The following is a 23755-nucleotide window of genomic DNA, read 5'->3' as shown; positions in this document are numbered from 1 at the left end:
GAAAACCTAATTTTTAGAGCAATCGATGCATATGCATAAAAATAAAAGCCAAAAAAGTGGATTTTGCAGTTATTAAGAGTTAATCAAATGAACTGAAATTTGGTAGGAAGTCTTCTGGTAGGCCGAAGAACGGTTGAAACTCGAAAAAATTTGGATCCAAAATATTCGCCTTTTTTTCGGACAACCCAAGTAAGTGAGAACACTTTTCATATTAATATAAAAAATTACTTTCAATATATCTTCGTTCTGTTTTTTCTTAAATATTTTTTCCAATTTACTTGGAGACTATTCAAACATTTAGTATTTATTCGAGTCTTTGCTCATAAAATATTCAAAACTGATTACATGAAGCCTTATATAACTAATACAAAGTTTACATTTTAATAATTTCTTGATAAGACCATGTATGAATGTATGTTGGTTATCCACCGTGGGTGCATGGATTCACCGTTTGTGTAGGTTTATTTTAGGAAGAACGAGTCAATCAGGTGGGCTAGTTTACTCACAGGTATTCTGGCATCCGTGTATATACCTGATTGAACTGATTGAACATTCAGGGCTGGTAGCGAGTCACTTTTTAGTGACTTGGTCACTTTTTTTGGGTCAGTCACTAAAAAGTCACTTTTTTCATCATTTGGTCACTAAAGTCACTATTTTCCGAAAAATGGTCACTTTTATCACCGAAAATAAACCAATGAAAGAGTAAATTGAATTGCGCGTGTTCATATTGACATGAGGCGAAAACTATCAACTTCTTTCGGATCGCTGAAAGCCTTTGTTGTCCTGAAATATACACACCTTGCACAACGGATTCTTAAAAGGTGTCGAAGAGCTAGGAGATGCCGCATCGGAACTAATTATAGCAGTGTACTACTTCTTCAAGGGATGGTCATCTAGAATAAAATATTTTGAGAAGATACAGCAAGAGCTCCGTTTGCCTACTCCTAATCGTATTATTAAGCACGTCACCTTACGATGGCTAACGCTCGAGCAAGCAACCGAAAGACTTGTTCAGCAATGGCTGGCACTGTTGGAATACTTTAACGTCTTTGTCCCCAAGAAACGTGTATCATTGACAAAGTTTGCATCATATTCAAGAATCGTACGATTTCTGAGTAAACTGACAATCAAAGCGGAAATATTGTTCGTGGTATCGAGTGCTAATATCTTCACCAGATTTACAGGTAAGTGATTTGTTGGTACTGTAAATCTACTGAAAAAATATTAGTACATTTAGTTTAGAGTCCAACGTATCCAAAATCTTGAAATATATACTCGAAGCATACAATCAATTGCATGGAAGCTGCTTAAATTATGCTGGCTTTTCAATAATGCTTTCATATGCACTTGAGAGTGAACTTTAAGTCGAATACAAGTTTGCCGAAATATTACTTTTGTTTTCAATATAATATACAATATTGAATAAAGATTTTTTTTAAATGATCGTCGAGATTTAGCATTCTTCTTAATAAGGTCAAGTTGCGTTTAATTTTGGATATGAATTTTTGTTCTATTTTAGTTAGATTCCTTTGGGGTTATTTCTTCGTTAAGGTTAATTTGCTGGAATTTTCAAGAAAAATCACAAATTTCGTAATTGGCGGTCAATTTATTGAATTTTTTAAAATACTCCAGAGTGAGGGGCAAAACAAAGTGTCCAAATTATTTTTTTATCATTTCTTTTATTTTTCTGGTTAAAATTCACCGAAAACACATCGTAATCATATTTAAAGTATTGTTTATTATGTTCTTTTCAATTTTTGTTGCGCTGGTAAAAAAAGAAAGTTTTTCTGATAAAAAAAAAAACAATTAATATTCCAAAAAAATGGGCAAAATAAAGTGTCTAACTCAAAAATCAATATAATTTCGATAAGTTTCCATCGCGAGGCCCCTCGAATTTGTTTGCTCTGTGTGTTTTGACGTTTCATAAACAACTGGCTTGGCTCTGGAGTATTCAAACAGGTGTCTACATTCGAATAAGTTGTAAAACTATGGAGAACGCATAAATTTCTGGTTCCATTCCGTTGTCCATCCGGAAACTGGTTGTTCGTGATGTGAATAACGGTCAAACGCACCGGGAAGTGGCCAAGCACTACGAAATCAGCAAGACAGCGGTATCAAAAATCATGAAGAAGATGAAAACGTTCGGATCGGAGATGGATCGCCCAGGAAGAGGACTGAAGCCCAAGACAGATGCCAGAACGGACAAGAAAATCATTCTTGAAGTAAAGAAAAACGCAATAATAACGATCCGGCAGATACAGGAAGAGCTCCAATTTTCGGCATTGCGTTGTACTGTCCGTCGCCGCATCCATGCAAAGGAGTACCATAGAAAGATCTAAGTGAGAAGGCCTTTCATCAGCCAGGTGAACAAGGCTAAGCGGCTCAAGTTCGTCAAGGAACACGTCGATATACGGCTCGAGTACTGGAAAACATTGTTGTGGGCCGACGAATCCAAATTCGAGCTATTCAACCGGAAAAAGCTGGATCATATGTGGCGCAAGTCGGGTGAGGAGCTCCAAGATCGCTATATCCAAGGAACAGTCAAGCACCGAGGAGGTAACGTGATTGGTGTGGGGGTGCTTTTCTTGGGGTGGGGTGGGCAATTTGGTAAAAATTCACGGAATCATGACAGCTGAGTCATATTCCTATTATCCTGCGGGAAAACCTCGAGGTATCCCTCATCAAGACGGGCCTCGAAGGGCGCTTCGTTTTACAGCAGAATAACGATCCGAAGCATACGGCGAATCTGATGAAGTCATTTTCCCGTTCCTGCCGCATCAAACCCCTTGAATGGCCCCCACAAAGTCCTGATCTGAACCCCATCGAAAATCTGTGGGCCATCCTCGATGCTCTGATTGATAAGAATGGTGTGACAAATTAAAAATACTTATTTTGATGCCATGCATGCGTGGGAGGAACTCGACCCACAACACTTGCACAACCTTGTTGAAAGTATACCGAAGCACTTGCAGGAGGTGTTGAAGGCCGAAGGAGGCCATACCCATTATTAAATCGTTCTTGTTTGCCTTCAGTTTGAATCAATTTGAAGCTGTACCGATCTGGACACTTTATTTTGCCCCTGTTTTTTTTTTTTTTTTTTTTGAATATTAACTGTTTTTTTACCAGCGCAACATTAACAAAAATTGAAAAGAATAGAATAAACAATATTTAAAAAATTATTACGATGTTTTTATTTATTTACATAGTATTCCGTCTCACGAGTCACGACATAACTTGACGAACATAATTCCTAAAATTCACTCGGTCCATGGCAACCGTTCTCCAATTCCTCGGGCACCCCACGTTCGCCAGATCACGCTCCACTTGGTCTAACCACCTCGCTCGTTGCGCACCCGCTCGTCTTGTTCCTACCGGATTCGTAGCGAACACCTGTTTTGCAGGACATTCGTCCCGCATTCTCGCAACATGTCCCGCCCAGCGTATCCGGCCAGCTTTCACCACCTTCTGGATACTGATTAGGATGTGTTTTCGTTGAATTTTAACCAGAAAAATAAAAGAAAAAGAAAAAAATAATTTGGACACTTTATTTTGCCCCTCACTGTATATCTTTCAAACCTATTCTATTTTTTTACTCATTTACATTCTTGATTTGAAAATCCGCATTTAATTCCCCTATGTTTGGGTCGGTCCTAATATATGGATGTTTTCATATAGGTTTCTTCCAGAGAGAAGAACCACTCATTCACCTAATGTATTCAGAACTTCAGAAGTAACGGACGTCCAAAGACTTAATTTCTTGAACAATGCTAGAAAACATTACATTGCTTCCTGCAAGCATGTCCTGACCAAATCAGGGATTCGAAATGCCTTTATAAAGCATTGTCGCTGTCTTGCCCCATCGAATCGAAAATCGAGTCGCAGCGCAGATGATATACAGCATATAGCAAAATCTCTTCGCTAAATATTAAAACGGGTCTATTGATGTTTTTATATTCTTAAGACTGTTTTTGGAAGCAAACACACGACTAAAATAGGCCATCAAAACCCGTAATATGGCAGAAGTCACGCTAGCTCAATCGATGCTAGAGGGAGTTTCGACTGTTAGGAAACAGCAGTCTTCACAAAAACGAGCTGCTGACCAAGTTCAAGATATCTTAGAGAAGAAAAAAGCGCGTTTGATAACTGGCTTCCTCGCAAAAAAGCCGAAGAATTACCGAAGACGGTGGACTTAAATTCGTTTTTCATGATACAAAAAGGAATAAATTTGCAATCCAATGAACATTTAACACTTTGCAGATCAAAAATCATCTTTATTAAACTTGATAACTACAGAATTATCTTTGGCTGACTATTTTAATTGCTTCAAAATCTATTTGGTCACATTTTTTGTACTTCAAAGTTACTTTTTTCGTTCTACATAGTCACAATTTGGTCACTTTTTTCGGTCCTCAAAGTCACTATTTGGTCAATTTTTTTTTCAAATTTTGGTCACTAAAGTCACTACTATTTCATTGTCAAACCGCTACCAGCCCTGAACATTCATATTATGTAGTCAGTTATAGGAGGAAACACATCTTACCTGTCGGCCACTTATGGGATTCGAACCCAAAAGTTTTCTTGTCGATACCGGGAATCGAACTCAGTACGCCTGACATACCGAAACCAGACTCGCGCCAGCCTATCCGCTAGACCACATCGGCGCTATTAATAATTTCTTGATAAAACCACTTGATTTTATAATATTTTCATTGTTTATTTACAAAACGTATACCAAAGTTCATTCATTGATCAATTGTTGACTTATTGACTTGAAATTCTGTTGAATTCAAAGATTGAACAAGTAGGTCTAGTGTTAGGGATAGAGATAAATATACGTTATAGATCCTACCAGAGGCATTGCATACCAGGGAAGACATTACATAGCCTCTTGACGACTGGAAGGCTGACCTGTTGCCCAATGACTCAACGATGTTCTGCCTATCATGTATCGATCGAGTATCACTATGACTCCGATAATTCCCGAAGATTCGTCATTCTACAGCGATTAAATGAATTGCACGGCTCTTTTGCACGGACCATACCAAGACGCGCAACGATCTCCTTAAGTTTTCAATTTCAATATACTTTTTGGTCGATGACCTTAGGCCTCCCAAGCTCGTCGGTACAACTCTATAGGCTTGATCCCATGAGTTATCGTCTACCCTCTGGTACTGTGGTCTTTAACGATTTTCCCTGCTTGTCCTAATAGCTCGTGTAAGTGCTAAAACCGGGCCGCTCTGGGAACGAAACCTCTCGATTCTCTATCGACATCGTTGTTATTTGTTAATTTGTTTATTATCTTGATATCATCTGACAAAGGTGGGTGTCTGAATGAATAGATCGTAAATCTAGGTTTACATAAATCGTTTGCTAGTTTCTTAATCGTTCACTCATGCTATGTTCAATCCGTTGTTTGAAAGTTGCAATGGACACATTAAAATAGAATAGGGTATAATAAAGGAGGAAGCATATTTTAGCGAAACGGAGGTGGTCGTTACTGCCATAGCGCGTACTTCGAGGTTCCAATGAGAGCCAGTCTCGATTACAAGGGTTCGTTCTGGATGTTACAACGGGAAAGTAGCCAATAGCAGTCAATTTCATTTCTCAAGATCTTTGCCACGAACAGTGATCGACCAATTGAATGACGCCAATATCAATCATTGAGGTTCTTTTCGGTATTCTGTGCTTACGGTAGATACTGATAACTTCAGCGTTATATAGCTCGACCTCCAGTTTCGCGACGGCTTCCAATAAACTGTACCGGGTATTCTCTCATACTATAGCACCGATCACTATAGGGCTCCTTCCTGACAGCTCGTGAGTGTTTCCATCCAGCATGGCGTTACACTCCCCGATCAACTATTTTGGCGAAACGCAAAATAAAATAATGTTTATCTTTATGATCTGCAACCTTATGATTGCAAATCGCCCGTGACGTTGAAAGCTGTTAGCCCTGACTGAATTTTCAATGCAGGATTGATGATTCTGACCAATTCCAAGAGCGGGTGTTTTGGTATCTTGAACGCGATTCTAGCGCAAGCACAGTGATACACAGACGAGATGAAAAAGACACTTGGCTAAAATTCTAGGGTTGCCATTCTAAGAAAAAGGAGAATTATGATGGTCGGAGTCGACCGACTTCATTGGGGAAAAGCTTTCAAGTAGTTAGAGTGCGTTCGGTCTCAAGATTGAAACTACAAAGTTAAGACAAGATCTACTGCATAGTAGCTAGCACAAGTAATGTCGTTTCTCACTATTGAAGCTGTGGGGCATAACTTAACCTTCTCCACAGTGGAAATCACAGGGAAAGCGATGTTTCACTAGCGAAGGAAACCTTCCGACTTCTGAGTCAGTTAACTGCTAGAGATGCTACCAATAGACAGTCACCATTTCATCTTCCTTGACTTAATTGATAAAATTAATGTTTACAATACCACGAAAAATATATCTACATTCTTTTCCATTTTCCTATCCTCCCACAGGGCACCGACGAGCAGAAACTCATCTACTCCGGTCAGCTGCTTGGCGACAGCGTCGTACTCAAAGACGTGCTGCGGAACTACGATGGCCAAACTGCACACACGCTGCATCTAGTTTTTCAGCCAAAAAACTTTCCCCCCACCAGAACGAAAGATTCCGGCTCCAGCTCATCGAGCAAGAAAACAACGACAACGATGGCACCCAAGTCTACAAATGCCGAAACCTCGACGGCAGCAGCAGCCGGAACTTCGCAGCGAGCCACAACAGTCACAACTCCAACTCAGAATATCTCACCAGTTTCCACAACTGATGGACTACGGCATCGGCATCACCCGGCAGCTACATCTGCTGCTGCTGCTGCGGTTCCTTTCCTCGGAAATCCCGGCGTGCCTCCCGGTGCTAGTACAATTCCCTTCCCGGCTGGCGGAATTCCACCGGCGTCGGCCGACTTTATCATGAGCCAGCAGCTAGTTTTTCAGAGCTGGATGCAGCAGGCCTACATGCAGTATCTCAACCAGTACATGAATGTGTAAGTTGATTTTACTTTTTTATTTTATTTATTCAGAGTAAGTTTCATTTCATGTCAGGAGTTTATCTCTCATTAAAGCGCTTGTATTGCCAATTGTCATGAATTTATAAGAACATTTTTATGATTTCGATGTGTCTAAAACTTCTTGATCGAACAACTTTTCTATCAAGCTAAAGTATTAAAGATATATCATTACAAAAATCGTCAAACACAAAATACGGGTGAACAATCCTCCATATAAGATGGAACCATCGTTTCCCGCCGATTGAACCTGCTTAGTAATATTAGGTTCGCCTGACAAGAGACACATATCGGTTGAGCACGTTTCACAAAACTTAAGCTCAACATTCGAATTATAGCCGTGACAAATGTCAGTAGCCGAGAATGTGCATTGTCGGTTGTATTGAATTTTTCCCGAACTAAATTTCTTCAGAGCCCCGTAACACTTGAAGCTGATCGCTCCCGGTGGCGTTCTCAGCGATATCGTAGGATTGTTGCTCTCCAAATATTCATGTTGAATCAGGACATCCTTGATGGTGCACTCTATCTCTCTGCTCTTTTCCATGCACCGTTCGCTAGTTTCGGCATAGCAAATGTGGCATTTCAAGTTTTCCGCAGTGTCTGTAGGGGAGATTGAAAAGTTATTTAAAGATTAATAGCTCTGTAACTACACTTACCCATAAAAGTGAAGAATATTAGAAGAACCAGTAAAATCCTAAGGAGCATTTGAATGACAAAAAAACGGTCTTCTCCGGAATCAAAAGCTATAAAAGCCTACGAAGGATACAGTGTCCAGTGTCCAACTCAACTAACTTTTTTTCATGATCGGGATTTAAAAGGCGTAAAAACGATTATATTCTATCATTAACAACTTTATGGCCACAAATATTTGTTACTATAGTTAATTACAGTTTGATTATGGACTTTACGTCGAAAGCTTTTAGTAAGAATGTATGATAATTGTAAAAAAATAAAAGCGTTGTATATCTACGCTTTACGCTTTCATCGATTTCCATGATCATGATGAATGCTTTATTGATAAAGGCGAAACAGATATAGAAAAAATGGGAACGCTTCATGGCAATCATTGAACGAACACACTTCTTCATATGGTTAAATAAGATTAGGATGCCCAAGTGCGAGGTTTGGTGGATTAATTAATGATAATAATTAATGATACTTTGACGAGAAGATTTCCTGAAAGAGGAATCTTCAGCAACGTTATTCTACCGAATTGGCAGGTACCTATTACAAATTTTATTGTTGCCGAATTTCGGTAAAAGCGTACCGAACAAATTTAAGTGTCTGTTGAGAACAGACGTTTCGTTTATCACTAATCTGAATTTCGCGATACAGTACCGTTCATAATTGTATATCAAATTGGACGCACGCGCACTGTCCCTTCGACTTCCAACTTCCATAACTTTTTACTTTGATGATATTTTTTTTATCAATCTTCTGTGCAAGATAGATCAACTATCACACTATTGTATCACAAAATTTTAGCTTTCTTAAGTTTGTGTGGCCTAAGATACAGTTATTATACGAAAATCGGATTTTTTGGACTTTTAACATTCAAACTGCAATATCTCAGAAACCTAAATTTTGCAGAGTGATTGTTGAAATAAAAAGTTAACATGTCTGAAAGGAAATAATACAGGATATTCCAGGACATCAGCATATTGTTGGAAATTATATGCAGCGCTTCTAAGATTGCATAAATTAGGGCGAAATAACGGTGCTGTAAACGCCTTAATTTATGCAACAAAAGAGATTAACGGGTGTCCACGATGAAATTTCCACACACAAAATTGATTCGCAAAATTCGAGTTTTCATCCGATTTCCATCGAATTTTCAGGGATTGAAAAATAACTATTAAACTTCATTTAACCATTTTACTCGTATTTTATTACAGTCCATACGCAAATGCCCGCACCTTGGCCTTAACCCCGGCCATAAGATTCTGCACAACTTGTGATTCATCCATTTTTTGCATGTAAGCCCATACTTTCTTCAGTTCCTCGACTGTCGCCTTTATAATCGCCCAGTACTTCTCGATGGGGCGGAGCTCCAGGGTGTTAGGAGGGTTGAACATTTTCGGTACGAAATCGACCTTATTGTTCGCATGTTACTTCAGCATGTCCTTGGAGTAGTGGTATGAGGAAAAATCCGGCCATAAGATTGTTGGGATGTTGTAGGTCTTCTGGTGGCACTCTTTCATGTACACTACTAGAGTGAGTGCCCCAAATGACCCGACTTTTGAAAAAGTTTTGCGCTGCAGGCTAAAATTGCTCCTAAGCCTAGTACAGGATCTCATGCCAAATTTGGGCCAGATCGGATCACGGGAAGGGGTCGCTCAACGAGCCTGAAGTTTTTGTATGGGATTTTGAGACATTTTGTTCGGGAGAAACATAAAAAACCAGTTTTTCATCAATAACTTTGGTTCCCTTCAGGCCGATTTCTTTTAAAAACGGTTTTTCTTAAAGCCCAAATTATGACAAATATACAAATATCGACCACCCCGACTCATAAACGGTGATGAATACCACTCTTAAAAAATTATCTCATTTTTGAAGCCTAATACCTGTTTTATCTTAACTCTTATCGAAGTGCTGGCTTCAGATGAAATATTTTTCATAGTGTAGGCATTAAGAAAAACCGTTTAAAAAAGGAATCGGCCGAAGGGGGCCAAAGTTATTCATGAAAAACTGGATTTCCATGTTCCTCCGGAACAAAATGTTTCAAAACCCATACAAACTTTAGGCTCGTTGAGTGAGCCCTTCTTGTGATCCGATCAGGCCCAAATTTGGCATGAAACCTTGTACTAGGATCAATTTAAGCCTGCAGCGCATAACATTTCACTAGCTTGAAATTTACCATACAAATTTATGGCAGCTTAATGTACACCTGTCCGTTCATCGTGTCCTGGGTCACGAAAGGTGCACTCCGCTTCCCGCACGTGCAGACACCGTGGAATTCGCGAGTCCCAACGTTTCAGCGATGGAACGATGCGAGAGATCCTTGTTCTCGTGATGAATGCAATGCGCAAGATTTTACCATGCACGAACTGTTCTTTCGACTCCATTTCCGCGAGTTTTGATCACAGAACTTTAAAACTTGCAGGATGTAAACAATGCACTATGTTGAGATAGCAGAATTGGGGCAGAGACAGGAACAACCAGAATCCAAAAGGCTTTCAGACTAATATAAAAGTACGGAGTGATAAGTTTTTCATTACAAACAAGGTTCGTTACTAAGCACTGTTGCTATGAAAAAACTAGAATTGTTGAAAGGATATCATGGATTGCTACTCCTTCAACACCCCCTCTCGTTCATGTAGGCCGACATCCGTTTCGGGTCCAAAACGGAATTCCAGCAGCTTGGTTGAGACATCAGCAAGTTGATCTTGTTTCTCGATACCTTCTATCTTCACCAATTCTGAGGCCTCATGATCGCACGCAAAATGATATCCGGTGGACGGGATTTTAATTGTCGGGAACCTCCATGTAAACCGACTCTTTCAACATTCCTTGAAGTCACTCCATCAACGAAAACCACATGATCGCTGCTAATTGTGCTCCGACGGGGTGGGTTTCTTCGAAGTCCTGCCTAAGTTGTTGTAGATAGTTTTTCGCTGCTATTCGAGCCTCGTAGTGCAACGGTCAACCATGGTCATCTTCATTAAGACGAAACATCCATTCCGGACTCAAGAGCTTCAAACCATCGGGGCACATTGTCAGGTTCCAAGAGTAATTCTTTTCGAAGGAATTGGGTTCGCTCCTCTCATCTTTCACCAGCATCGTACGATTCAGCACCAAGGTCGGAAAAACTTTCTGGAACATCAAAAGAAAGAGGACCAGCAGAAACTGCACCAAAATTAACGGAATAAACCAGGACTTACCTGGGAGCGAGCGCTTCCTACCGCTACGCCTCACCGACGCTTGCTTTAAGGGCTCGTGATGTTCTAGATGCGGCGGGAGCGCGAAATCCATGATATCCTTTCAACACACTATGAACTCTACCACCCAAATTTTCATTAAATTACACCCAACCGTTAAAAAGTTAGAGCAATTTTATAGTGTGGCAATTTCATCGTGGACACACTTTAGAAAAGATTAGAAGTTGCTTGTAGCTGGCTTGTAGTTTATTTCGAAAAAAACGCCGTTCAAATATCATCTGAACCGAAGATTACCATCGGTTTAAGAGGTTAAACTGTTTTATTACAAATTCATTTATAATTAAGATTTTTTTTTTCAAAATTCAGGACATTTTTGAAAAATCAGGACGGCTTCTCGAAAATCAGGACACCTCTGGTAAATTTGATTCGGAGAGCAGCGTCTTTTCTCGTGAACGTACCAAGAATAAACTGTGTTAGCTCTCAGATTTCTCTTCAACACAATGCGCAATAGAATTGTTCGGAGAAGGGAATTCTCTTATTATTGACAACCTCACTCTTGATTTCAGTGCGATTTATCTGCACAGCTTGGGAGGAGCAGACGGAAAAAATAGCACTCTCTTTCACTGGACAAGCCGCTCTGAGGAGTCTTGCCATCCAACGCTTGTAACAATATAAACCTAAATAAATAGTGGTGTGGACTCGATGTGTGCAAAGAATGAAATGTGTGTGATGTGTTGATCTGCTTCGTTCCTCAGGCCAATCTAAACGAAAAACACAACAACAACAACAACAACACTTAATAAGCTTCTTATTTACTTGTTGGATGGACCCCTCATCCGAGCCATGGTTACCCATCGGTGACTCATCATGTGACAGACGTCACACTGAAGGAAGTCGCCATCTCTGTCGTGTAGGATTACTGTCATCGAGACACGTTGTGATAAGCACATTATTATACACCAGTTTATCGGCATGAGTCCACTTAAAGTTTTTATAATTGTTCGTTTTTAATAAAGTTTATTTTGTATCTCTTGTTGCGTAAAACCTGCTTTTGATTTCGCAACAAAGTGGCGACGAGTATTTGCAAGTCGGGTTTTTGCATAATCGGTCGAGTTTCGGGAAAATAACGTTTTTCTCCGGGAGTGATTCTTCGAGGTTAGAATGACGGACAATCAACCACCACCAGTGCCGGGATCAAGCGCTTTTTCGTTCCAACAAGCGCTGGCCCAAATCCTCCAGCAACAGCAACAACTGTTTTCAAAGTTGTCCGAACAGCTGGATGCCACTCAGCGCTGTTTTAAGGAATTGTCCCGTGATGATGTTGCCCTAGAATCACTAGCGAGTAACATCACAGAGTTCAACTACGATCCAAACCAGGGTTGTACCTTCGATGCCTGGTTCTGCCGTTACTCCGAGCTGTTCGACAAAGATGCAGCGAAACTCGACGACGCTGCAAAAGTGCGGCTTCTAATGAGGAAGCTAAGCCCCGCCGCGCATGAGCGGTACACTTCGTTCGTCCTTCCAAAACTGTCGAAGGAGTTCAGCTTTGCGGAAACCACCGAAACGCTGAAAAAGCTATTCGGATCTCCTGTCTCCGTATTTCATCGGCGATTCCAGTGCCTTCAAACGGCAAAAGAAGATTCGGAGGACATTTTGGCGTATTCCTGTAAAGTGAACAGAATGTGTGTGGATTTTAAGTTATCAGACATCTCTGAAGAACATTTTAAATGTCTGATATTTGTTTGTGGACTCAAATCGCCCAAAGACACTGACATCCGGATGCGCTTAATAAATAAATTAAACGAATCTGCTGATGTGACGTTGGCGAAAATTGTGGAAGAAAGCCGGAATTTCATGAACCTTAAAAGTGATAATGTGATGGTCGAGAAACTCTCACAACCGGCAGTGAACTCAGTGAATAAAAGTGATAGCAAGTTTCCGAAACAACACCGAAAGTCATCCAGTGATTTCGGAAACAAAACTACCACCGATCAACCGCGGAGTCCCTGCTGGGCATGTGGAGGCATGCACTTCGCGAAGGAGTGCCATTTTCGGGATCACCAGTGTCGTGAGTGCGGGAAAAATGGCCACAGGGAAGGCTACTGTGCCTGCTTTCTCGGGAAATCGGCTGGAAAACAAAAAAGTGCAAAACACAAGAAGTCAACGAAAGTGGTGTCGATAAACGCCGTCAACCGCAGTAGGAAATATGCGGAGGTGTTGATAAATAACGTCCCAGTTCGGCTGCAGGTCGACTCTGCTTCGGACATAAGTGTAATCACCGAGGCATTGTGGAAGCAGATCGGCAAACCTGCCGCCCACCCACCATCATGCCAGGCGATAACAGCATCGGGCGATCCTCTACCGCTCGCTTCGGAATTCTGGTGTGATGTAAACATAAACGGCACTTCCAAACGAGGTTTATGTTACGTCGCTTCTCCGAAAGTGAACCTATCCGTACTGGGCACCGATTGGATAGAGATGTTTGGCTTGTGGGACGTCCCGTTTAACACGTTCTGCAACCAAGTAACCAGCAGCACAGATCCCTCGTCCAAAATCGTGGCAGATTTGCAATCAAAGTTCTCCGAAGTGTTCACCAGTCGTATGGGTCTGTGCACCAAGACCAAAGTGCAGTTGTCACTCCGTGGAAATCCAAAACCAGTGTTCCGTGGTAAACGCCCCGTATCCTACAGCATGGAAGGTGTTGTTGAGGATGAAATCCAGCGCTTAGTAAATCTCGGCGTCCTGCAACCGGTCGATACTGTGTACCGGTACCGTTCGCATCTGTGCCGATTTCTCTACAGGACTCAACAGTGTGCTGGAAGCAAATCAAAATCCACTTCCTCTGCCAGAGGATATATTCACCAGCATGTCCGGTTGTCGATTTTTCACTCACATCGACCTCTCGGACGCCTATCTCCAGGTCCAGGTGGACGAAAATAGCCAGCATCTCCTCACCATAAACACCCACAAAGGTTTGTTCCGCTTCACACGACTGTCTCCGGATATCAAATCTGCCCCGGGAGCATTCCAGCAGATAGTCGATGCCATGCTAAGCGGACTTCAATGCACTCGTGGCTACTTGGATGATCTTCTGGTTGGAGGAAAATCGGAGGACGAACTGAACCGGAACGTACACCAGGTTCTAAGCCGACTCCAGGACTACGGTTTCACGGTTCGCATTGAAAAGTGCCGGTTCAATATGCGACAAATCAAATATCTGGGACAGATCCTCGACACCGATGGTATTCGGCCCGACCCGGATAAGGTTTCCGCCATTGCAGCAATGCCAGCACCGCACGACGTACCGACACTCCGTTCATACCTGGGGGCGGTAAATTATTACTCCAAGTACATCCCCGAAATGCGCCAGCTGAGATTTCCCATGGACCAACTTCTGAAAACAGGAGTCAAGTTTGAGTGGAGTGGCGCGTGTCAACAAGCGTTCGACCGATTTAAAAAGCTTCTACAATCGCCGCTCGCTCTCACCCACTACGACCCGAAGCAGGAAATAATAGTCTCGGCCGACGCATCATCAGTGGGCATTGGTGCACGAATCGCTCACCGTTTCCCCGACGGGACTATTAAAGCTGTTTGTCACGCTTCCCGCAGTTTGACCCCGGCTGAAACCAATTACAGCCAGATCGAAAAAGAGGGTCTAGCTTTGATTTTCGCCTGACACGCTTTCATCGAATGCTGTTTGGGAGGCACTTTACTCTCGAGACGGATCACAAACCACTGTTGGCCATCTTCGGATCCAAAAAAGGAATCCCTATCTACACAGCCAACAGACTGCAGAGGTGGGCGTTGACATTGTTGTTGTACGACTTCACCATACAGTACGTTTCGACTGATAGCTTCGGGCATGCAGACGTTTTGTCTCGGTTGATCAACACGCACATTCGACCAGACGAAGAGTTTGTTATTGCGTCAATTGAGCTGGAGAAGACCATCCATTCCGTCGTTCAACAATCCTTGGAGGTGTTACCGTTAACTTTCAAGGCTATTCAAGCGGAAACACAATCCGATCCGATACTCAAGCAAGTTTTACGTTTCGTCCAGCAGGGCTGGCCGAAAAGCAAATCGGATCTCAGCGACACACAACTCCAGCAATTCTACTTGCGTCGCGATGGCCTGTCTTCTTCTTCGGGGTGCCTGACCTATGGAGAAAGGTTAGTTATTCCAGCAAAATTCCACAAGAAAGTTCTCCACCAGCTGCACAAAGGCCACCCAGGTGTGGATCGAATGCGTTCGATCTCCAGAAACTACGTGTATTGGCCTGGTATCGACGACAGCATCGCTCAACTTGTTCGCGCCTGCACCGAGTGCGCTAGTGTAGCCAAAACCAACAGAAAAACAACTCTTGAATCCTGGCCAGCTCCCACCAAACCCTGGTAAAGGATTCACATCGACTATGCTGGGCCAGTCGATGGTATGTATTATTTGATTCTCGTCGACGCATTCAGCAAATGGCCCGAGGTAGTCCCAACTAAACGGATCACTACGGCTGATACTCTCATCATCCTCCGTAGTATTTTCGCCAGATTTGGCATGCCGGAAACCCTGGTTAGCGACAACGGTCGGCAATTGGTCAGCGAAGAATTCGAGCGATACTGCGAAGTGAATGGAATTTTGCATCTGAAAACACCACCATCCCACCCGCAGTCTAACGGACTTGCTGAACGTTTTGTCGACACGTTCAAAAGGACACTGAAGAAAATTACAGCAGGGGGAGAGGTCCTAGCAGAAGCCATAGACACTTTTCTTCTTTGTTATCGCTCCACCCCGTGTCGCGGTGCACCGGATGGAAAAACGCCAGCTGAAGTTCTTTTGGGTAGGCCAGTGCGCACGTCTCTCGACTTACTCAAACCACCGTCCCAGTACTTTTCGAAAACCACCAAGCAAGATCAGCAGTTCAATCGAAAACACGGTGCCAAGGCCAGAAGCTATGAACGTCAGGACCTGGTCTGGGCAAAAGTCTACGAAAATAACTCCTGGTGCTGGGAACCGGGTCAAGTTTTAGAACGAGTAGGAAATGTTATCTACAACGTTTGGCTCCCACAGAAATCAAAACTAATTCGATCGCACTGCAACCAGATGAGGCAACGGTGCGAGTCTGCAGATGAATCAATCAAATCCAAGTCCTCGGCCAGAATCCCACTATCTATTTTACTCGATTCTTGGGGTTTGTCCGAGTCGAATTCGGTTCCAGAAGACAACAACGAAATTCGAACTAACCCTAGTTTAATACCTGCTCTCGTACAACAGGAAATGGAATCAACTACCAGATCACATCGTAGGCAGCCTCACCCAGCTAATCCGCTCATACCTCGCCACTCTTCGAGGACCAGAAGAGCGCCAGTGCGTTATGAGCCGTATCACCTGTATTAAAAGGGGGAGGTGTTGGATGGACCCCTCATCCGAGCCATGGTTACCCATCGGTGACTCATCATGTGACAGACGTCACACTGAAGGAAGTCGCCATCTCTGTCGTGTAGGATTACTGTCATCGAGACACGTTGTGATAAGCACATTATTATACACCAGTTTATCGGCATGAGTCCACTTAAAGTTTTTATAATTGTTCGTTTTTAATAAAGTTTATTTTGTATCTCTTGTTGCGTAAAACCTGCTTTTCATTTCGCAACATTACTCAATGATCCCGTGTCGATTCTCCCTTGTGAGGATGAATAACTCGAGAGAGTTAAAATCCTAGAAAAAAAAAAAAAAAGTGTCGATTCTCCGGCGCATAGGGCCGTGGTAAAAGACCTCCACTGTTGAAGATCTGGAACCAGCGTCTTCACTTGGTCCCAGTCAAGATTCTCGTCGACAGTTTTGATTTCGGCGGCAAGGTTTCGCCGCCACGAGTTTCTGGGTCTGCCTCTCCTTCGATATCCCTCTGGGTTCCATTCAAGCGCCTCTCTGCAAAACTCGTTCTCATATTTTCGCAGCGTGTGCTCAATCCATCTTCACTTACGTTCTCGAATCTTGATTTCTAGCGCCCTTTGATAACACCGGCGATGTTTGAGTTGAAGATTCGGATTTTCTTTCGTAGAGAGATATTTGATGTCTTTCTTGGTACCACCATCTGGCGTTATCTGGCTACCAAGATACTGGAAGTACTCCACTTTCTCAGCTTGTTGCCCAGCTACCACGAAGGGTTTTCTGTGTTGATTTGTATCGAATTGGTCTTTCCGACATTGACTTTGAGACCTGCTGCCTTGGAGCTTTCGGTGAGGTCGTCGAGTTTGCTTTGCATGTCTTGTTGTCTTCGGGCGAGTAAAACAATATCAATATCGCCAGATAAAACAACACAAGCTTCTTTGTCATCAGAAGCATTTAGGCAAAAATATTTCATTTTAAGTTACCGTCCAATCAATTTGCTTCATTGAAGTTTAATTAAAATATTCATGAATATGCGTGCTTTTTCAAGCCATAATTGACACTGGCCTCTATCATCTCCCAGTCTCCAAAAAAAAAACTCAAAATACCTCGCTGTTGAAGTTTTATTAAAATTGCTTTCTTACTTTTAATTTTAGGATATCGAATGGTCAAAATCCACAGACGGTCTTTCCAAATGGCGCACCAACGAACGTAAACATGCCGACTGCAAGCGGCCCTCAACCTCCAACCGCCTCAACGGTTCCGGCCAGTGCAAACCCGATGACGATTCCTAGTCTACCGCCGAACCTGGCGTACTATCCCTACATGTCGACGATGAATTCGTCCCCGAATCTACCAACGGCCAGCAGCATTCCAGCACCCATCACAACAGCGGCATCCTCGGCTTCAGCTGCCTTGCCTAGTCAACCATCAACACTTCCGGGCCCCTCGACAGCAGGTGCGGACTCATCGATCTCGGCTGCCGCACCTGGTCCTTCAACTGGTACAATCGGCCCCAGGGCACCACAGACGCCTAATGGAGCGGCGACTAACGCCGTCGACCATCCCGCAGCAGAAGTTGCTGGAGCCAATGATGCTGCTGTCGCTGCTGCTGGACCGGCAGCTGCAGCTGCTCCAGCTCGACGATTCCCTAACATCGTTGTCGAGGAGCAGGAAAATCGCGATTGGCTAGATATTTTCTTCAGCTTGTGCCGGGTGGCCATTCTTATGACAGTCGTCTATCTATACTCTTCGCCGACTCGATGCATAACGGTTCTCTTCATCGGAATCAGTCTTTATCTGTAGGTTTCATGAACATTATATACCCTTGATTTTCATGAAAGTCATGTTCAACTTTATATTCCTTCTTTGCAGATATCAAATGGGCTTTTTCCGTAACAACAATGCCGATCGGTTGGAACGTGCTCGGAGGATCGTCGTTCAACAAATTAACAATGCCCATGGAGTGCGACCAAATGTCGCTCCCCGGCCTCGTGCTCGTGATGAAGCAGCGGCTCCTGATGCTGCAGAAAATGAACCTTCGGCGGGGGCCAGTACCGCCAACTCGTCCGATACAACCGATTCGACGAAACCGGAATCGAATGAGTCTGCGGACCAGAATGGTGCCACCAAAGAACCGTCTGAATCGGAACAATCAGCATCCTCAAATGGAGCTGGGCAAAACGAGGAAAACCTTCCGGACCAACCGCTTCTGAACTCGTCACTGCCGGAAGCCAACCGGATAAATCTGAACGACGCAGCAGCCTTCCTAAGGACGTTGGTACTGTCGTTCTTCACCTCGATCATACCGGATACGCCCGCTGCGTAAAGACCATGAACCAGCTAGTAATTGTGAAAAGAACGAGACACGAAAATCTAACGACAAAGTTTATTAGGAAGAAATTGAGCGAATCTATCAAACTGTGAATAGCAAAGAAAAACTATTGTGTTTGGTTTTGATCGATTAACAAATCGATAACCAAGCGCTGATATTGAATTGTTTGTAGTCATTTCGAATCAGCTTTCATATTGTTGCAGTGTCAATCGTTGGTCAAAAAAAGTCTATTTGCACTTAAAACATCGTAAATCATTGAACTTTTAAAAAAATAAATGGTTCATAGCTCTTCAAATAGGAATGCACTTTGGCAATGCTACAACATTTGTTGGAATAGTAACGATCAGCGAACATGTTGCAATCTAGTGTATTCTTTGTATATATGTAAATTTTTTTTAGTTGATATCATTTCTTTCGTTAAATTTGGTTACTTATTTGACTTCCTACTATACCTCCTATATTATTGTTGCATTTCCTTTATATGTTTAGTGTAAAAAAGCGGTATCATTTGTCTTCGAAGATATAATACATTCAAAACGTCATCAAAGTTTGTATTAACGGTAAAATATACCACAAACCCGATAATTTGGTAAACATTTCTTGCAAAAAAAAACAGTAGAAGAAGAGCAAGGACGACAAAAATTGTCTTATACCTAACACATGAAACTCATACACTGCACTGGATACTGAGAAAAAATAAGATTTTATACAAACTTAACAAAGTAGTAAAACCAAACACATGTATGATGGATTGGACTTTTCGAGCCATTCGAGCCAATCAAAAGGAACAAGCTACAGTTGTAAACAAACACGTCGAAAAAAATTAGTGCCCCACGTCATCACATTTTTAATTTTTCTTTGTACAATATATTATTACTAGCTTAGTGTATAACTGTAAAATATTTGTGGTTCAACAAAAACAATGTTATCAATTTACGTAATACAAAGTGGACGAATAAAGTTTATTTATGTTTATTCAAATAAAATTACTGTTAAGATCAATAATTCAACTATTCTGGGAATAGAACATGAAATATCACAGATTATTTTCGAATTAAAAAGTTATAATAAAAAATTATTCCAACTATTAAAATTAAATGTAAAACGATTGATGCGCCACCCTATTCTCAATTCTTTTTTATGAAAGCTTCACACAGTGCCATCTAGTGGTAAATTGTTAGCCGAGACACTTCTTTCCAGGCCCGCTAGCACCAGCTGAAAAGCTTATCCCATCTGAACACGAGAGGGATAACGCTTACAGGGTGGTTCTTATATAGTAATGAATAAAGATTAGTACTTAGCCATTCAAAATTATTCAAATAATCAAAATCAATTCGTAGATGTTCTGCGAAATGGCATATTTATTTCAGAGCTTGGTTAACGTAACATTAAAATTCAACTTCCCTGTTTCATAATGATCTACAGAAAATCTTGGCTGCTGACGTCGGAAGAGAATAAAACTACTAATTTAAACAGATCCATTGTAGATTGAAAGATTCAACTTAAATTTAATACTGAAGGAATATAGTGTGTAGATGTGTATAACATTTTTCTTAATTTAAAGCATTCAACCAGGTATATAAAAAAGACATTTTGTTCGGCAATTAAGGCTTATCCTTTGTAGAAAAACGCCTGACGGGTAGACATTTACTTTGAGTTTGGTCTGCACTGAATGATATAGATTTTGCAATAAAAACGAAACTTAATATTTCATTTTTAACAATCTTTATTTACATAATTTACATCCATCTGTATCGTTGCCTTTAATTTTTTTTCAATAACGATTCTATAAAACTAAATATATTGACTTTGTTACCGTCCTTTGTATTATTGAGAGGTGAAAGCAGGTCTTCCTCCTTCGCAATTTGCATCTTATGCTTGCTAGTTTTCAAAACCTTCTGACCAAGTTTCATCAAATCTAAGTGCACCATCTGTTTGTTCAGTACCGGTACGATCAAATTAAATTTGTCAATGTTTTTATTGATTGCCTTCACCTCAGCTTCCAGCGCTTCTAAAACTTTACACCATTTATATTCGTCCTGTGCGCTCAGCGGAAACTCCCCCAATAAACCTCGCTCTTTGGACAAGTCTTCGTTGAGTGCATTAATCTGCTCGCGAATATCCTTATGGAGTGTAATCCATTCTGGGGTGAATCCATTATCCAACATTATCTTGTTAATTTTGTGAGTGGTGAAATCCACGTAAGGATTCTGGCTCTGATGGTCCGGTAGTGGTTTTCCAAATCCAGATAAATTACTGAAATCCCCTCGAGACATGGCTTCCTGAATTAAATCTTCCACTACGCGGTCAACGCCATATTTAGTTTTTATTTCATGTTTCTTGAAGTAATCACCCTTTTTCATCAGTGCTGTTTCCGAGGCCTGTGCCTTCGATAAACGATGCTCTAAAACTCGTTCCTGCGCTCGCTGAGCTCTAACCACTTGATACTGTTTCTGTCGCTGAGCAGGTGTTCCACTACCAACTCCATCGAAACTCAAATACTGTCGATGTTGAGGAGCAGTGTGGCGAATATCGAATACCTTTACCTGATCCTGCAAATTTTCGACTATACCTCGCCGAGATTTTGCAAACTTTTGTTGCAGGACACGAAAGGCAGTATCGACTTCGTGGAACCGTTCTGCGTTAGCCTCCACATGGCCACTATCTGGGTGTACTTTTTTCACCAGTGAAATGTAGGCTTGCCGAACGGAATTTTGGTCGGAATCTTCTGTAACGCCCAGAATGCTGTAGCATTTCTGAAATGAAGCTATAGTTAAGGCTGTTATCTATTAAAATCTCGGTAGAATTTACGTTATATAACTCCGCTCGGCTTGTATATTTATTTCTTATATGAATCCAAAGAGGGTATTTGGATGGACATCTGACCACTCTAATTGCACGCAAAAACATTTACGCAGTCTGAAATAAATAAAAAATAAAAGAATTTTTGTACTTATATACGCCTTAGCCAGAATAGTATCAGGAATGCAAAAAATTATAGTTTAAATATTCCTTAAATTCAGTTTAATCGGTTCGTTATTCATTAAACACATTAAATAGTGCCATAAAAATACCTTTATTGTTCTAAGCGCTGACACGAATTATTAAAACCTCGGACTCTACTGGCCGAGTAATCTATCGGGTTTTACCTGCCGGTGGGAAGGACCAAATATTAAAACCTCGGACTCTACTGGCCGAGTAATCTATCGGGTTTTACCTGCCGGTGGGAAGGACCAAATATTAAAACCTCGGACTCTACTGGCCGAGTAATCTATCGGGTTTTACCTGCCGGTGGGAAGGACCAAATATTAAAACCTCGGACTCTACTGGCCGAGTAATCTATCGGGTTTTACCTGCCGGTGGGAAGGACCAAATATTAAAACCTCGGACTCTACTGGCCGAGTAATCTATCGGGTTTTACCTGCCGGTGGGAAGGACCAAATATTAAAACCTCGGACTCTACTGGCCGAGTAATCTATCGGGTTTTACCTGCCGGTGGGAAGGACCAAATATTAAAACCTCGGACTCTACTGGCCGAGTAATCTATCGGGTTTTACCTGCCGGTGGGAAGGACCAAATATTAAAACCTCGGACTCTACTGGCCGAGTAATCTATCGGGTTTTACCTGCCGGTGGGAAGGACCAAATATTAAAACCTCGGACTCTACTGGCCGAGTAATCTATCGGGTTTTACCTGCCGGTGGGAAGGACCAAATATTAAAACCTCGGACTCTACTGGCCGAGTAATCTATCGGGTTTTACCTGCCGGTGGGAAGGACCAAATATTAAAACCTCGGACTCTACTGGCCGAGTAATCTATCGGGTTTTACCTGCCGGTGGGAAGGACCAAATATTAAAACCTCGGACTCTACTGGCCGAGTAATCTATCGGGTTTTACCTGCCGGTGGGAAGGACCAAATATTAAAACCTCGGACTCTACTGGCCGAGTAATCTGTCACTTCCGGAGGTTTCCGCTGGGGTAAGTTTAAATATCGGATCGTATTTGAAAAGTAGTTTTTCTTACAAAAGAACTCGATATATTTGTACTAGCAAAAAAAGCACGTGTGTAATTTCCTCTATCTGACGTACAAGTGAAAATTTTATTCAAATCTGTCAATGCCTGCTACGATCAAATCTCGTTGTCGGCAACATCCTCCGGGGCACCAGACGCTCTGGGTTGTAATACGATTATTTTTGTAACTGGTCTTACGTATGATGAAAACGCAGTTCGTACTGATACTGTTCGGACATTACCGTCGGTTCCTCGCATTACCTTATCGATGATACCTCTAGGCCAGCACCCGCGATGCATGTTCTCGTCGACAATCATTACAAGATCACCTACAGCGTATTCGTGCCGGTTACGGTTGTCTTGCCACTTGTGGCGTTTCAGCAGCTCAGGTCGGTACGAAGACACCCACTTGCGCCAGAACCTGTCAGCGTACATTTGAGCATGTTTGTACGCAGCTCGACAATTTAGGTCCCGTTCGTCGAAATCATGATCGTATTGCATATGATTGTTTCTACCAAGTAATATCATATTAGGTGTGATCGGTTCAGGATCTTGCGGATCTTCAGGAACATGTGTCAACGGCCTATTGTTAACAACGTTCATAACTTCACAAAGAGCTGTACGCAACACCAGGTCCGAGGGATGCCTATCCTTCAACATGGATCGAAGCGCTGTTTTTACAGAGCGGACAAGTCGCTCCCAACATCCACCAAAATGCGGCGCTCCGGGTGGGATAAACGCCCATTGTACTCCTCTCACACTCAGCGTATCCGCAATCTGTTGCAGATCCAACTCCTGCAGCAGCTTTTTCGTCTCACGGTCCGCTCCTACAAAGTTCGTTCCATTATCGGTTAGAATTTTTTGAGGAATTCCCCGAATCGACATGAAACATCTTATAGCCATCAAACAACTACTTGTATCCAACGAAGGTACCACTTCCAGATGTAAAGCTCGACTCGAAAGGCAGGTGAAAAGTGCGACCCAACGCTTTTCTGTACGTCGCCCAACTTTCACAGTCAGTGGCCCAAAATAGTCGATGCCTGTATACGTAAACGGGAAAACGAAAGGTGTCGTCCGCTCTGGAGGAAGGTTACCCATTTGTGGTATTTTTGGGTTCGCCCG

General features: G+C 42.2%; 2 protein-coding genes across 3 annotated transcripts in view; one reads left to right on the top strand and one right to left on the bottom strand.

Moving 5' to 3' along the window:
- Nucleotides 1-19608, top strand: part of LOC129759350 (homocysteine-responsive endoplasmic reticulum-resident ubiquitin-like domain member 2 protein) — a 32298-nt gene extending 12690 nt beyond the window's left edge. For both annotated transcript variants that reach the window (XM_055756778.1, XM_055756779.1), the window contains exons 2-4: nucleotides 6483-7009; nucleotides 17445-18089; nucleotides 18163-19608. In XM_055756778.1, the coding sequence (XP_055612753.1) occupies nucleotides 6483-7009; nucleotides 17445-18089; nucleotides 18163-18616 (1626 nt within the window). In that variant the 3' untranslated portion in view covers nucleotides 18617-19608. The remainder of the gene's footprint in view (nucleotides 1-6482; nucleotides 7010-17444; nucleotides 18090-18162) is intronic.
- Nucleotides 19609-20330: 722 nt separating this feature from the next.
- Nucleotides 20331-21932, bottom strand: LOC129759355 (dnaJ homolog subfamily C member 28). The gene is made up of 3 exons (XM_055756785.1): nucleotides 21697-21932; nucleotides 21434-21541; nucleotides 20331-21378 (listed from the first exon to the last, which is right to left on the bottom strand). Exons 2-3 carry the CDS (start codon nucleotides 21530-21532, stop codon nucleotides 20386-20388), a joined length of 1092 nt encoding a protein of 363 aa, XP_055612760.1. The 5' UTR covers nucleotides 21533-21541; nucleotides 21697-21932; the 3' UTR covers nucleotides 20331-20385.
- Nucleotides 21933-23755: the final 1823 nt, after the last annotated feature.

The sequence above is a fragment of the Uranotaenia lowii genome, unplaced genomic scaffold (genome assembly GCF_029784155.1).
Source record: "Uranotaenia lowii strain MFRU-FL unplaced genomic scaffold, ASM2978415v1 HiC_scaffold_140, whole genome shotgun sequence".
NCBI lineage: Eukaryota > Metazoa > Arthropoda > Insecta > Diptera > Culicidae > Uranotaenia > Uranotaenia lowii.
Note: the sequence above shows the minus strand (reverse complement) of the source record. Positions and strands in the feature narration are given on the sequence as shown.